General features: G+C 60.5%; 2 protein-coding genes across 5 annotated transcripts in view; one reads left to right on the top strand and one right to left on the bottom strand.

Moving 5' to 3' along the window:
• XPO7 (exportin 7) overlaps nucleotides 1-1,270 on the bottom strand; it is a 49,886-nt gene extending 48,616 nt beyond the window's left edge. For both annotated transcript variants that reach the window (XM_049830610.1, XM_049830611.1), the window contains exon 1: nucleotides 1,193-1,270. In XM_049830610.1, the coding sequence (XP_049686567.1) occupies nucleotides 1,193-1,210 (18 nt within the window). In that variant the 5' untranslated portion in view covers nucleotides 1,211-1,270. The remainder of the gene's footprint in view (nucleotides 1-1,192) is intronic.
• A 1,789-nt stretch (nucleotides 1,271-3,059) lies between these two features.
• On the top strand, nucleotides 3,060-12,923 carry DOK2 (docking protein 2). 3 transcript variants are annotated; one of them, XR_007509822.1, is made up of 6 exons: nucleotides 3,060-3,257; nucleotides 4,437-4,733; nucleotides 4,873-4,981; nucleotides 5,398-5,579; nucleotides 5,651-9,073; nucleotides 10,102-12,923. XR_007509822.1 is itself a non-coding variant. In XM_049830636.1 (5 exons), exons 1-5 carry the CDS (start codon nucleotides 3,195-3,197, stop codon nucleotides 6,554-6,556), a joined length of 1,557 nt encoding a protein of 518 aa, XP_049686593.1. In that variant the 5' UTR covers nucleotides 3,060-3,194; the 3' UTR covers nucleotides 6,557-12,923. The 3 variants fall into 3 exon arrangements, 1 of the variants encoding a protein (XP_049686593.1); XR_007509821.1 differs by having other exon boundaries at nucleotides 5,651-10,172; nucleotides 12,476-12,923; XM_049830636.1 differs by having other exon boundaries at nucleotides 5,651-12,923.
• Nucleotides 12,924-15,527: the final 2,604 nt, after the last annotated feature.

The following is a 15,527-nucleotide window of genomic DNA, read 5'->3' as shown; positions in this document are numbered from 1 at the left end:
AAGAATATATTTATTTAAAAGTTGCATAGATAATATGTAACTACCAGTGTCATTACAGTTTAGCCAGTCTTTTGGACACCATGCAAATCCTGCGCAAGTTCAACTAAAATATTATGCAAAAAAACCCCCAAAACAACAAACCCTCACCGTTTCCCCCAGCTGCATCTATTTTTACTTTTTCTGTCAGTGGCAGGACTGACTCTTCAGAGGCTTTTCCATCCCACCACGCAAGCCTGACTCGGTTAAAGCCACTGTCACCTTTGATTTGCCTCCCGGCTCCCATCCACGACAACCACGCGCTTATCCACGCAGGGTTTTGTTTTTAACGCCAATCAAAACAGTTTACCTAAACGCCAAGACTCCGTCGCAGCTGGAAAATAAAACAAACACGGCTGGGAAAAGCAAGGATGCGAATCCCACAGCCGGGAAGAAGGACGGCGGCTGCAAGGGGCCAGACTCCCGCAAAGACACCGGGAATGGCGGGGTGTGTGTGTGTGTGTGTGTACAGAGGGGGCTGTGGCAGCGGGGGTGGGTGCCGGAGCCCAGCCGGCTGCTCCTTTCCAAGGCGGGGAGGGGGATCCGAGTTTCCTTTCCCCAAACGTTTGCTACCAGCCTTGCTAGAAAACTCCACAGCGGCGGCGGGAGGAGGCGAAGGCCGCTCAGGCCGGTAAACACCGGCGGGCTGCAGCCGCCCTCCCCGCGGTTGAAGTCGCCCTCCCGGCGGCCCTCCGCCCCGGGTCGGGCCTCGCCGGTGACACATGTCAAAGCCTGGAACCGTCCGGGGCTCGCCGGGCAAACACCGCCCGGGGAGGCCGCGCCGCCGGCCCAGCGAGGCCGCTCGCCCCCGCGCCCGCCATGCCAGTGCCCGCGTCCCCGTCGTCCCCCCCCCCCCATACACACCCCGCCACCCAGCCTACAAGAGGCGGAGGACCGGGGCCGCGCTACCGCAGGGCGGGAGAAGAACGGGGAGCCACTGCGGCGGCACCTCCACCGCGGGGCCTGCGGGCCCGCTGCCACCCCCGCCTCGCCTCGCCGGGCCTGGCCTCACAGCGCCCGGCCGGGCCTACCCACGGCCCCGCCGAGGTCCGACCCCGCGGCAGAGCCGGCCGGCCGGGAAGGAGAGGACAGGTTCGTCCCGCCCGGCCCTACGGACGGTCGTGTTGTCGTCGTCCCCCCCCCCCCCCCCCCTCACCTGCACATGATCCGCCATTTTGCTCCATTCATGCTCCGCTCCCTCCGCCTCCGCCGGGCCCGGCACGCGCCCGCCCCCCCCCCCCAACCAACCCCGCGCCGCCCGCGCGCACGCGCGACGGCCCCCGCCGCGCATGCGCCGACCCACCGGCCCCGCCCCGGCCCCCACCTCTCTCCTCCCCACCTCCTCCTGCCCCGCCCCGCTGCGCGGCGCTGGCGCGCTCGCTGCGGCGCAGGTGACGTCATGACGGCAGCGACGCAGAGGAGGGAGGGGCGGGTTTTGTTGACATGGCTCTTAAAGGGGCCGCGGGGCCGGCGGGACGCTGCTTTCTCCCTGTTTTCAGGGCCCTCAGCGTCTCGAACCAGCGTTCCCAGTGTCTTGCAGCCGTGTCCCCGGTTCCCTGCTCCAGTACTCCCAGTTCGCCCAGCCAGGGACAAACCTGGAAGCCCAGCAGCCCTTGCACCAGTGCTCCCAGCGCCCCCAGTGTACCCAGCACCAGTGCACCCAGAGCCCGGCGACAGCATTCCCAGTGTCCTGCAGCCGTGTCCCCAGTTCCCTGCTCCAGTGCTCCCAGTTCGCCCAGCCAGAGACAAGCCTGGTGCCCCAGCAGCCCCTGCACCAGTGCCCCCAGTGCCCCCAGTATCCAGCAGCAGTGCACCCAGTGCCTGGCGACAGCATTCCCAGTGTCCTGCAGCCGTGTCCCCAGTTCCCTGCTCCAGTGCTCCCAGTTAGCCCAGCCAGAGACAAGCCTGGTGGCCCAGCAGCCCCTGCCCCAGTCCTCCCAGTTACCCCAGCCCCTGGACCAGTGCTCCTGGTGCTTCCAGTGCTCCCAGTACCCCGCACCAGTGCACCCAGTGTCCCGCAACCACATCCCTGCACCCAGTTCCTTGCACCAATGCCCTCCAGTTACCCCAGCCCAGCACCAGTGCCCCAGCGGCCCCTGCACCAGTGCTCCCAGTTACCCCAGCTCCTGCACCAGTGCTCCCAGTTACCCCAGCCTCATGCCTCCTCCAGCCCTGGCCCGGTGCCGAGGCGGCAGCCAGGGCTGCATGGTGGCGGCTGAGCCCCAGCACTGTCAGCCCAGCTCCCCACTGGTCACCCAGTTCCCCACTGGTCACCCAGCCCCAGCACCCTTGGGTGCTCCTTCGCAGGGGGACAGCCCTGGTTTTTTTTGGGGGGGCTGCGGGTGTGGGGGCCTGGCCTGGCCTGAGGATGAAGCTTGAGGTGCCCGTGGGTGCCCGGCGCTGTGAGGTGCCCATGCACCGAAGACTGGGGTGCTCCGGGTCCCCCTCCGGCCGCACCCTGCGGTGCTCCACCAGCCCAGCTCCCCGTCCAGCCCCTGCCACCCCCGTCCCCATCCCCATCCCCGTGTGTCTGGGCACCACACAATGCCCCGGCGCTGCCTGCAGCCTCAAACCTCTTCCTCCCTCCTCCGCATCGTGCCGTCGCCTTCCCCAGCTCACCCCCTCAACCACCTTCCCAGCATCACGGCCAGTTTTGCGGCTGGGGGTTGCAACGCCTTTACTGGGAGCACTGGTTTGGGCTGGGATGTCTCGGCAGAGCTTGGGGGGGGGGGGGGTGTCATTAACCCAAGGGGACAGCCCTCAGAGCTGCTTCTAGACCCATTTCACAGATGGGGAAACTGAGGCACGGCTAGAGGCTGCCTGCGGCAGGGCTGCCCGGCATCTGGCGATGCTGCGGGCGTGCGGTAGCCGGCGTCATGGGTCAGGGTGGGCGTGCGGCCGGCTCTGCCGGGTTTGTGCCGCCAGCTGCCCTTTATGGTAAGTTCACAGACGCAGGAAGCCGAAGCCCGCGTCGGGTTGAGCGTAGGAAACAGAAGAACTCGACCGCACGTCACATGCTGAGACGACACGACCCGGTGTGACGGCAGCGCTGCGGTGGGGCAGGGGTGTGTAGCCGGGACGGGACCCCCCCGGATCTGCGGGGCAAGGCGGGGGACGGTGGTGGAGGAGCAACACGGGAGGATGCTGGTGGCTGGAAGATGGAGGAGGCGGTGGTGAAGCAGGGTGTGCTCTACCTCCAGCTGCAGCAGACCTTCGGGAAAGTGAGAGGGTTGGGGGGGGGGGCTGCTCGGTCCCCGGTGGGGGGGGGGCTCAGCTGGGCTGGACATGGGGGTAACGGGGGGGTTGCATCCGAAGGGAATGAGATGCTCCTACCTGTTGGCTCCCCAACCATCCTCCGGCTCCCCGCCAGCACGTCGGGCTGGTAGGGAAGGGCAGGGGGTTGGAAGGTGCTGGGGATACATTGGAAAGAGAACCCCCCCCCACCAGCGGGACCCCCGCCCCGGGGCAGAGGCTCTGCAAAATGGGCCAGAACCGTGGCATAAACTGATGCAACCCCCAGAGCCTCGTTGCTTCAGCAACTGATAAAGGCCAGGGTTTAGCAATGGCTCCCACCCACACCGCTCTTGTGCAAGAAGGGGAAGGAGCCACCCGGGGCGAATCCGGCACCGCGCTCGGGCAGCAGACGGAGCCCAGTCTCGCTCCAAATGCCGGAGACAGAGCGGGTGCGAGGCAGGGCAGAGCAAGGAAGGGCAGCGGGCAGGGCATCGCCTTCCCACGGCAAGGCAGCTGCCGCCGAGCGCGGTGCCCACGATGGCGGAGGATGGAGCAGAGGCCACCCCCACGTTTCGGCAAAGCCTGCCGGGCTCGGCAGGTCGCCGGCGCAGGGAGCCGCCGCGGAGGATGCTCTGATTTTGGTGCAAGACTTCCTCTCCTGCCGCTTCCCCGCTGCAGGAGCCGGTGTGCCTCCCACGCACGGTGTGCCGTGAACTGCTCCCTTCTCAGAGGGCGAGTTGGGAATCGTTTAAAAGTTGGTGTTTTCCGGGAAGACGGAGCAAACGAGGAGCTGAAAATCCTTCAGCAATGGGGGGCCACTGGCACAGCTTTTGGGTGCCGCAGGGTAGGGACGGGCGTCGGGATGGATCCCAGTGCCGGCTGAGGCTGGGGTGCTGCCAGTGCCTTTGCCGGCTGGGAATGCTTGGCCGCAGGCTGCCGACTGTCTGTCAGGGATGCTTTTCCCCACGCTGCCCAGTTTATCTCACTCCCCAGCTTTGGCCAGCCTGCCCGGGCGAGGGTGCGAGACCCTGCCCGGACCCTGGAGGGGTTTGCACCGATGTCCTGCCCTGGGCATGGTCCCGAGGGGATGAAAACTCCTGGAAGGGTGAAAGCAGAGCTGGCCGATACTGGCCATTCACTCCTCTCACTGCTTCTCCCCACGGCAGAAATGGAGGAAGTTCTGGGGTGTCTTATACCGGGAAAGCTCCTGTTCCACCGCCCGCCTGGAGCTCTTCGAGGGCTCGGCACCGCCGGCCGCCGAGAAGCTGCGGAAAGGCGAGGGCAGCAAGCGGCTGGTCAAGCTGAGCGACTGCGTGCATGTGGCGGAGGCGAGCGGCGATGCCGGCTGCCCCAAGGAGACGGTCCCTTTCCTGCTGGAGACCACCGACAAGCGGTACCTCCTGGCTGCTGACGGCACCGAGGCGGCCGACTGGATCCAGAAGCTCTGCGAGCTGGCCTTCCCGGTATGCGCTGGACATGGATTACAGGGGCAAGGGGGACAGCGGGATCCCTGCCGGGGAATTCCAGGGGTCTACTGGGATGGGGCAGGCTGGGGGGATGCTGTGCGCTGCCCTCGCTCACCCGCTGCTCTTTCCCGGGCAGAGGAGCAGGGAGGAGCAGGCAGCAGGCAAGGATGGTCAGCAGAGCTCGCTGGGCACCGACAGCGAGTTTTCCATGGAGGAAAACTCCCTCTACAGCTCCCGAGGCAAAGGTAGGCTCCGAGAAGTGGGGAAGGTGCAGCGGGATTGGGTTGGCTTGCACAAGAAGCAATGCATGTCCTGCAGCACCTCAGCATCCCCCCTTTCCCAAGGCACCTTGGCCAGTTTTGCGCCAGAGAGCAGCCCCCGCCGCGGCTACGTGCAGGAGGTGTGGTGGAAAGTCTTCCCCTGAAATAACTCCTTCCTGCTCTGTGGTTTGGCAGGGCTGGGTTTTGCTGCGCTATCAGCTTGCTCCTGCGCAGCCAGAGCCCTCAAGCCCTTATCAGCCGGACGCCGCTTCCCCGCCGCCCCGGCTGCAGGGGCTCACGAACCCCATGGCACCTCCCTGGGGTGAAAGATGCAGCTTTGCTCTGGTAACGAGGAACTCTGCTCCTTGCATGTGTCAAATACCACCTTCCTCCATCCCCAGCCGGCTTGGAGCAGGCGTTCGAGGTGATGGTGAGGGCCACCGAGTCCTCCGAGCGCTGCCGGCTCTGGGGCCGGTGCATCCTGCGAGCCGGTGAGGAGGCACTGGAGCTGCAGCATTTCCAGACCTTGGAGATCCTCTACAGCTGGCCCTACCATTTCCTGAGACGCTTCGGACGGGATAAGGTAAGCGGGATCCGGCAAGGGTGGGCTGGCGGAGGGCTGCGGCACGGGGTCCTGATCCTGTCCCTCCCTAGGTGACCTTCTCCTTCGAGGCCGGCCGGCGCTGCGCATCCGGAGAAGGCAACTTTGAGTTTGAGACCAGGCAAGGCAACGAGATCTTCCAGGCGATCGAATCGGCCATCAACAGGCATCGGTGCCGGGGGGCCGAGGAGCCGCGGCGGGGCGGCCCCGGGGACAATGCCATCCGGCCGCTCGGCCACGCCAAGATGCCCAGCTGGGCGCAGGGGCACGAGGAGCTCGGCGGCACCAAGTCCTCCTCGCTGGAGCCCACCTGGGAGGGGAAGGTGCCAAAAGCCAAGCCGGCGATGTCCCCCGGCAGCTGCTCTGGGGCCGGGGAGCCGTTGGGTACCTTCCTGCCCTCCCGCGGTGCCGACTGCTCCTACGCCGAGCCCTGCAACTCCGTCCGTCGGGGGAACCCCCCGGTGCCGGAGAAGAACCGGAGGCAGGATGCTCCGGCCAAGGAGACCCCCGAATCCGAGTATGCCATCCCTTTTGACACCATCGCCAAGACCTTTGCGGCTCGCAAGTTCGGCAAGCTGGTCCTTCGCCCCGGGGAGGTCCCCGACCCTTTCTACGACAGCATTGGGGAGGCAGGGGGGCAAGTGGGCAAGCAGCCCCTGCGGCTCCCCACCGTCGCCAAACCCGACCACATCTATGACGAGCCCGAGGGTCTGTCCACCCACATCGTCTACGACGAGCCCGAGGAGGTGAAGGGGGAGGCGTGGAGGCTGCAGGCGGCCCCGGAGGAGCCCACCGGGCACGAGTACCCCTTCTACAACCCGCAGCAGGATGACTACGCCGTGCCCAAAAGACCCGTCCCTCTCCGGCAACCTTTCCTCCTGCAGGGCAAGGAGTGGCTGGGGGACACCGAGTACGACAACGTGGCCCTCAAATTTGCCAAGAAGAGGAACCTGCAGTGAGTGGGATGGGGAAGGAGAGGAGAAACCCCTCCCTCCCCATCCCGCGGCCCGTGGATCTCCCCCCCCAGTCCCTTCCCCTAGCAGAGCTGAGACCCCCCCCCAGCTCAGCGCACCCATGGCTGGAGGACTGGAGCGAAGCTCTCCCCTCCATGCCGGGCATCCCTCCGGAGCGGTGGGGCAAAACATCTGGCCAGCTGCGGCACCGGCAGCGGGGATGCGCCCGCTGGAGGGCACTGTGGACCCGCCGGACGGGCAGGGCACGGCAGGCAGCGGTCGGGCAGGGGTCGTGTCCGTGTGTCCGTCCCCCCGCAGCCTCCATCCGCTCGTATCATCCCGCAGCCTCAGGGCCAGCACCTTGCAGCCTGCTCCTGAGGAACAGACCCCCAAATTCCTCCCTGCTCCTCACCCGGTCAAACTAGGGGAACCTCAGCTTTGCAGGCTGCGGAACCCTCACGAGCATCCCTAGGGATGCGCAGCCCTAGGGATGCCCGTCCCCACATCCCTAGGGATGCCCAGCCCACACCGTGAGGGCAGCTGGATAATGCACAGCGCCGGGATGCCGAGCCCATGCTGCTGGCGATGCACATCCCCAGGGATGCACAGCCCATACGGTGACTGCAGCCGGATGATGCTCAGCCCCGGGATGCTCAGCCCGCGCTGCAAGGGCCGGCTGGCGATGCACACCCCACGCCTCGAAGGCAAGCGGACGACGCACAGCTCCTACGGCAAACACACCCCACCTGCAGAATTCTCTTGGCCCGCTCAGCCCTCGCCGAGTTGGCACCGTGGCAGCACGCAGCCCCCAGCCCCCCCTGCCCCGCCACGTCCCTGTTCTCAGTCCCCGCCAGCGCTGTGGCCAGGGCTGGGCATCGTGCCTGTCCGAAGGTCATGCCACATCCTCGCTCAGCAAGAACAGTGGCATAAATTTCTACTGTCTCAGCCGTGGTTTTATTTTTAATTTTTTTTTTTTTTTTTTTTTTATAAAACCACTTTCCAGCTCCTCTGAATTATAGATGAAATACTCAGCTTTATTGTCATGGTGATTTTCGTGGCTGGCTCCTCTCCTCCCAGTACAAGGAGACCAGTATGCAGCCTGACACAGCCTGACTCACTCTGGGTCAGCCTGCTCCTCCTCCTCCTCCTCCTCCTCCTCCTCCCAGCCACCTCCAGCCCTGCACAGCCCTTGCTAGGGCACATCCAGCCCCTCCGCTGGGCACGGTGAGAGGCACCAGCCCAAATTGCCCATCGGCCGATGGTTCCCCGGCACAGAACGGTCTCCCCGGTCCGCCCCGGGCTCCGTCGGTGCCCATCACCCCACACAGGCCATCTCTGGCGCACACCAGCTCTGTCACCGCGACGGAGGGACCGTGGGAGCTGCTGCCGGTCCCCCACCACCCCAGCAGGTCTGCCACCAAAGGCAAAGAAAAGGCATGAATTATTTATAGTCTCTTTCAATCAAATAAATGCTTAGGTGCTTGAGTTAATTTCCTGGATCCTGAAAATCCAAAGTGTAGACTTTTAATAAGGCAAATTAAGTGCTTTATATATTACACTGATTAAAGCTCTGTATCAATCTATCACGCGCTGGATTGAAGGGGCCAGGAAACAAACAGGTCCCCAGCAGCCGTGCTCCCCTCGTGCAGGCAGCAGTGGGCTCTGCTGCCTGCCCTGCCCGGGATCACACAGGGCACAGGGATGCTCCCTGTGCAGAAACACCTAAAATAGGTCAGAAAGAAAAAAAAGAAAAAAGAAAAAACAAGTTTCTAATAGGTTTTTCCAGCGAGTCAACATCAGACCGAGGAAGAGCACGGAGCGAGGCAGATGGTGCTGTGCCCCGGGACCTGCCGACAACATGGGCACAAGTTTAGGAGGCAGGAGGGTGTGCTGAGGGATGGGAGATGATCCTTAGCCAACCGTCCCCAGCCTTTCCCTGGTCTGTTCCTACAGCAGTGAGGGATGATCCCTGTCCATGACCGGGCTGGTTCCCATCTCCAGATCCCGGGCAGCCCGGACATGGCCAGGAGCATCCAGCAGCACCACCGGCTTGGTTAGTTGGAGCGATGGGGACTCCTGATGGCACACTGCCATTCACTGGGAATCAATTGCTTAAGCGTGTGCTATTATTAATTAGTGCTCATTATGGTGGTTATTTATTATTAATCAGTGTTAACACAGTCCTCTCTCCTCGCCGTCCTCCAGCCCGGCTCCCCACTGCGATCCCCGCTCCTTCCAGCCGCCTCCACCTCTATTTTTCTTCATTAACCAAAGAAATGGAAACACCTTCCCAACTTCACTTAAAGATCCTACGGGTCTATCGAGATTTGTACCGTGCCAGTCAGGCTAACGAGGGAGTCGCTGGGAATGGCACTAATGAAATTTCACAGAGCATGGGCCGAGCGAAGTGCCACGGGTTTTGCTGCCGGAGTAAATTGCTCACGGCATCCCCTGCCTGCCCCGTCTGCATGGACAGGGTTTTAGGGTGGAAAAAGGGGACCTGTCCCGGAATATCAAGTCCAGGTAAGGAGGATGTAAAGGCTGGGAAAGCCCTCGGCGGGGCTCAGCGAGGAGCTGGGCTGAGAAAACAAAATCGATTGCAGAGAGGGGAGGAAGAGATTACAGCACAAAGCCCCAGACAAATGGAGAACGCTTTAATCTGATTAGGGAGTTATTGTCATTATTGTATTATGCTGATTATAAATCATTTAGGAGCACGGCTAATCAAAACAGAAATTTGTTCAGAGCTTTAAGGGTCGTTACTCCGGCAAACGCCCCTGTCCCTCTCCCACGCTTCCCTCCAGGAGCGGAGGCAGAGCTGCATCCCGGGGCGAGGGGCACGGACCAGGGATGCAGCCCCTGTGGAGAAAACAGGGAGGATCCCAGGGGAAGGATGGGCTGGCAAGGCTTGGAGGGGCAGAGCAAGGAAAAAGGGGTACGGGCATCTCCGGGGTGGAGAGGATGGGGAAATAAGAAAGGAGCAAGCTCGTCGAGCAACCCTGGTGGGGATGCTGCCCGTGGCCGGGAGACGATGCTCCTGGGGCCGGCCATACCAGGACCATTTTTCCCCCGCTGCTCTGTGCACCTTGTCAAGGCAGCTCCTTTTTTCATTACTGTCTCCTCGGATTAGAGATGTGCTCATTTTGCAGCACGCTCGCCGCTCGGCGGCCGAATCCCAGGCGCCACGGTGCAGCTGCAAACTGCATTAACGTCTCGCCAAGGAGGCCCTAATACTATTAGGAGGGAGGCATTATAGGTGCTAAATGACAAGCCCCTAATCAGCCCCCGGATTTATGTCAATCACGTTCCCTGCACAGGGCGGAGCAGGGCCCTTCATTCAGAAAAAATTGCCTAATTGGGAGGGTCTGGATTCTCTTCGCCTGTCTTGTTTCTGGAGTTCTGGGGCTCCCGGCTGCCTTCGCGGGATGGGGAATAAATGAAGCTGATGACAAGGTGCAGGATGAGGAGCAGGGAGGTGGCGACTGTGGCCACGGGTTGGAGCTACAGCCAAGTGCTAACTCTATCCAGCCTGCTTTTTCTTTCTTTTTCAGTGGCTCCAGAAATGCAGGACTGGTCATCACTAGGATTTTGCAGGGATTGCATCAGTCCAGACTCTGCTGAGGTCTGTACAGGAAAATAGGTGGGAAAAAGGAGGTTGTTTTTCGGTTTGCCCACCCCTGCGTGGGTGCCCTTAAAGAGCTGGCCTGCCTTCCTGCCCTTGGCTTCAGCAAAATTAATTGGCAATTACCAGAAGTCCATAAAAACCAGCCTTTCTTGGGGAAGGAAGCTGTAAAAGCCGCGTGTCCGCAGCCGTATTTCCTTCACTCCGCATTGATCCCGTGGCCTCTGCTGGCCACGGCTCGGCTGCGGGGCGATGTGCTTGGCCCCCGCAGACCCATCCCCGTCGATCCCGGGGACCTTGGCTGGCCTGCACCCCCGTGCAGCTGGGATCATCACTGCCCCCCTGCTAGCACTGGGTGCAAATTCCCAAACTGGTGCCACCCTGTAGCAGTGTCACTTGTCCTCCCTCTCCTTCCCACCCATCAGGCAATATTTATAATGATGGCTGCCATGGGAAAAAAATATAAAATAAATCCCGTAGCTGCAGCTGGAAGGGGCACATCACAACATTAGCAACACTCCCAGCACCGAAATGCCCCCGGGACATGGCACCGAGGGGTGCCTGGATGGAGGCAGGGTTTGGGGAGCGTCCTTCTGCGGGATGGAGGGATGCAGGAGGGCACGGCTGGCCTCTCCCACCGGAATGCGCTGAGGCCAGCGTGATGCCCCATGAGACTGGAGAGGCTGACGCTCCGGCGAGAGCGTGCATGCAAAGCCTGGACCAAAGGAGCAGCTGAATTTGCTGCTTGGGTCTGGAGAAGATGTGGAGGGCTGGTGGCCAAGGGCGTGGAAAGGGAATTGCCTTCTGGAAAGGCAATTTGCTGCTGGTTTTGGTCCAAGGGATCGCTCTTCTTATGGGACGGCGATCTGTGCAGTGCTGGTGGTCTCGCTGGGCTGCGGAGGGTAACGGGAGCAGGGGAAGGATTCCCACACCCGCCGTGAGCCCCCAAATCCCTCCATGTCATTTTCCAGTGCTGAATATTTGACGAAGGCTAAAATACTAATAAGCTGTATTACAGCAGCGCTGCATGGAGCCCAGGAGAGCGTTTTAGCTCTTTGGATATTGCACGCTACTCCTACACTTTCATTACGGGAATCCCATTAAAGGTATTGGCTGGACCCTAATGATGGCAAAGGGGGGGATGCGGTCAGAGTCCTAATTTCAGAGTCCTGCCGGCTGCTGCCGTGTCCCTGCCTGCTCACTCCCCTGCAACCGCAGAACCGTCATGGGGCAGGTTGCATTTAAAAGCCTAGATTGAATCTGGAGATTTTTAAAAGCCCTCAGCTCCCATATGTCTCTGCTGCAGCGGATGTGTTTAGTACGTTCCCTTTGCCTTAATACGCACTGTTTGAACAAAAATAATGCTCTGTATATTTTACAGAGCTCCTCCACATGCACATTTTGTCAGGGCTGCAATATAAATATCCCCACCAGCCTCCCAACACCCACCTGCCCAGACTGATGCTTAAGCAAGAAAATGTAAAAATACACCCTCCGCGCTAATCTGCTGCTGATGGCAACAATTAAGCAGCAAATGAGGCTGCCAAAACTTGTCCTTCCCCAGCCGGGTCGGTGCCCAGAACGGGTCTGCTCCCTTTGCGGCTGCTGCAAGGGTTTGCCGAGGGGACCTCGGGGTCCCCGAGCAGCCCCGGTGCTCGGTGTGTTGCCATCGCCGTGGCACGGGGCACGTGTAGCCAGTTTTTAAAAGGCATTACCTGTCCGGTGTCATGCTGTCCCCTGCAGAACAGCTACCTTTCCCAGGGACTCATCTCATTAGAAAAGGAGCCGGGAAGCGGCTGAATTTCCACCCTGCTGCTCTCAGTTATCTCTGCGAAAGGGGAGCCAATTACCAGCAGCTGGTGAGAGCCTAAAATTATTATTAATTTCAAACAAAGCATATGCTTTGTGTTAACAATCCTCCATGGTGTGGCAGAAGGGCCAATACCATCCAGATGGCTCAACGTGCAGCGGGAATGATTAATGCACGGCTCTGCCGCCTTGCCGGGAGGTGTGCGGGGACGGAGGGCAGGGGCCGTGCTGCGGTGCCCGCCGTGTCCGACACGAGGTGAGCCGGCAGCAGGAGCCCGTCCCGGGGTCACGAGCAGCATCTATCATTGCTTATAATCAAAGAAAACCCCTGAGCACTTGAGCTAACGTCCTCCCGGTGTCCCCGCGCGCAGGGCAAGGGAGCAGGGATGCTGGCAATGCCGGAGGGCCGTGGGTCTGGCAGCAAGCTCCTCCAGAGAAGATATATGTGGATAAGTGTACTAATATAAGTATATTAAGGAAGGTTTGGTTCCCAGGCTGGCAAGAGACCTGCTGTCCCGACAGACGGAGGTGCAGCGGCTCCTGCTGCTCAGCCCGGTGGGATGCTAAAGGCTGCTGTAAAGGATGCTCTCCCTGCCTGCTCTCAGCTCCCTGCAAGCAGACTGCCTTACTGGATTTAAGTTGGAGTAGAAGATGAATCATTTTCCTTTCTATCCCAGGCCTGGCCTGCATGTGGAGACGGGTGGGAAGGCATTTTCCAGCTCGGCTCGAGGGTTTGCAAAGGCCTGAGCCATCTGTGAGCACTTTGGCACCCAGGACTGCAGAGCACGGGAGCACATTAAGTGCTGCTTTGCTTCCTTAACTTGCCATGGGAAATCACACTGATAGGTGTTAATGCAGAGTCCAGAGCAGCGTTTTCTCTTTGAAACGCAGCAATCGCATCCAAAATAGCTGGTGTGAAAATAAAGAATGGTTTCTATTTTTACCGGGCAGCGGGACCCGGTGCCATGGGTTGCCTTTGCACGAAGCTGCTGCTTGACTCCGCTGATCCCGGGTGGGCTCAGCCCAGTGCCCTGCCCCTGGAGAGCACGGACCGGAACAGATATTCAGGGAAAGAGGGGCCGTTCACAGCAGTGGGGACTCGTTTGGACACAGATCCTCCCCAAAGGGGTTTCTCCTTTGTGTCTGTCTGGCCTCAGCTTCCAGCAAGACCCTGGTCCTTGGGAAGAGCTGGTTTGCAAAGCTGCTCCCACGGGTGCCCCTGCATGATGCTTTTCTCCACCCTTGAGCGAGATCAATAGATCAAGGTCCTCGGAGGGCTCCGGACATCCCGCTGGATTAACACGATCCCACATCCACCAGCGTGGAACATCTCCTGCCTGAAGATGGGTACCGAGAGATGACACTCAGACTCTCAGTCCCCCACCCGTGGGGGACCCGCCGAGACTTTGCCCTGGCAGGATGATGCCAGTGTCGCTACTTCGGCCCCCAGGGACCCTGGGAAGAGGGTGGCAGGAGCAGCAGAGTTTCTTTAAATCCCGCAACTGGAATTGAGAGCGAAGCATCTCCAGGGGAGAGGGGTAAAAATAGCTGCTGCTCTGTGTCAGCGACAGGAGCACGGGAGGTGGAGCAGCCGGGGGTTTTATTGAGGGCAGGCTGCGAACGCTCGGTTATAAATAGGAGTAATTACTCGAGTGGGGGCATGGCACTTAATGAGGGGTTGGGCTGACACCGGTGTTGTGATTGCACGATGCTTCCCAGCATGGGGTGGAGGAGAGATTTGTACTGTGGGCCAAAGCCTTACGGGAACGAAGGGGTGCCATAAGGAGCCCCGGGAATGAAGGGGTGCCATCGCTGCATGTCCCTGTGGACACGGCAGTGCCGGGAGGGCAGGAGCATCAGGGGGAGCAGGGTTGCTTTGTGCTGGGGTGGAGGTGGTAGCCAGGGAAGGAGAAACACTCACGTCTTAATTACATTCCCCGTCAGCAAAGCTGATACCTGGTGACTGAGTAATTGTGTCCAGGAGCTGCGGGCAACAGTTAATTTTAATTAAAACCTGTGGCCATAGCTGCCTGAGCTTTCTGCATGGGCAATGGTGGGCAAGGGCTCTGCTAGGGAGGATCTTCACCTGACAAAAGCCAGCTCTCGTACCCACTACGCCCTTCGCACCCCTCCTGCACCTTCCCCGGGTTAGCCCCGGAGATGCGCAGGCTGCCTGCTGCAGCCTGGAGAGTGCCAAGACCTGGGCTTTTCCCCTTGGGGCTGCTCCAAACGGGGAGAAGAAGAAGGAGCAAGGACAGGAATAAAGCAGCAGGAGGGAGAAGAGGGCTTGGGAGGAGGCAGCGTGTGGGGCTGGTGCCTAGAGAGAGACGACAGGCGAGAGGGGTAGATCCGTGGGGCAGGATGGGGCAGCCTCCTGCCCCTCACCTTGGGATCGTGCCTGCGAAGCCGCTCCGCCTCGGTACCTAATGGGTATGACCTGCCTTTGTTGCAGTCACATAAAATATACATTTGAGTGATAATGGGGCGAGAAGCAACTGAGTACAATCTCAAAGAAATATTGGTGCATTAAAAGATAGCAGAAGCTGCTGCAGCTGGTTAAGAGATGGCGGCGGCAGAGCCCTTTCCCCGGCAGCGTTCCCCTGCCCCCCATCCCCTCCCTGCCCTCCAGAGAGGCATCCCGGGAAGCAGTGGGGATGCTCGGAGCGGGCAGAGGCTTAGGGGTCTGGGGTTCTGCTCCTTGCCCTGTTGCAGAGCTGGGCTAAGCCCAGGAAGGAAATCCAATGCACCAAATTCCCAAGGTGTGGGGCCCCAAGATCCCTGAGCCCAGGCAGAGTTAATGGCAGCTCCCATTCCTGCTGACCCAGCTGGGGAGCTTGATTCATGGCCCCATCGATACCGTGTATTTATGCATAAGTACTAATGGAGATGAAGAAAAACTGTCCTCTCCGCCAGCGCACGGTGGGATTTATGGAGTGCAGCCGGCTCGCCTGACCTTTCGGACTCTCCCCCCATCCCACAGGGCTCAGCACTAACCTCTTCCCAGCCCTGGCACACAGCTGTGCCAGGGAAGGTGCCACCCAGGGCATATCCCCATAGCCAGGATCCCGGGGAGATGGAAGAACCCGGCAGCCAGGCAGGGCAGCGCCAGCTTTATCTTTGCTGAGCAGCACCGGATCTGCTCAGGAGAGAGCTGCGGTAGTGTTCAGCTTGTGCAACAGCCTCGAGAGTAATTGAGTTAAAAAGTCAATCACTGAGTCACAGATCCACTTTTCCACGAGTTCTGCGCTCGCGAGCAACCCAGACTCCCTTCTGCTTTGAATAAGCCCAGCTCTCCCGGCGCTGCTGCCAATATAATCTGTTTTTTCAGCTGCTTGCTGAGACCACATCTTTATCCCATCCCCTAAACTCACACCTGGCTGCAGATGCCAGTTGATATGTAGGACCTGATCCTGCCCTGGACTTGCCCTGCTCCGGCTGTACCAGCACAGAGAGCAGCTGCCCCTTCGCTTCTCTCCCCCAGCAGCATCGTGCTAAGGCAAAATGTGAAATACCACGACTGAGGCTTTGAACAACCCATGGACAGAG

This window comes from Accipiter gentilis, chromosome 28 (assembly GCF_929443795.1).
Source record: "Accipiter gentilis chromosome 28, bAccGen1.1, whole genome shotgun sequence".
NCBI classification, from domain to species: Eukaryota; Metazoa; Chordata; class Aves; order Accipitriformes; family Accipitridae; genus Astur; species Astur gentilis.
Note: the sequence above shows the minus strand (reverse complement) of the source record. Positions and strands in the feature narration are given on the sequence as shown.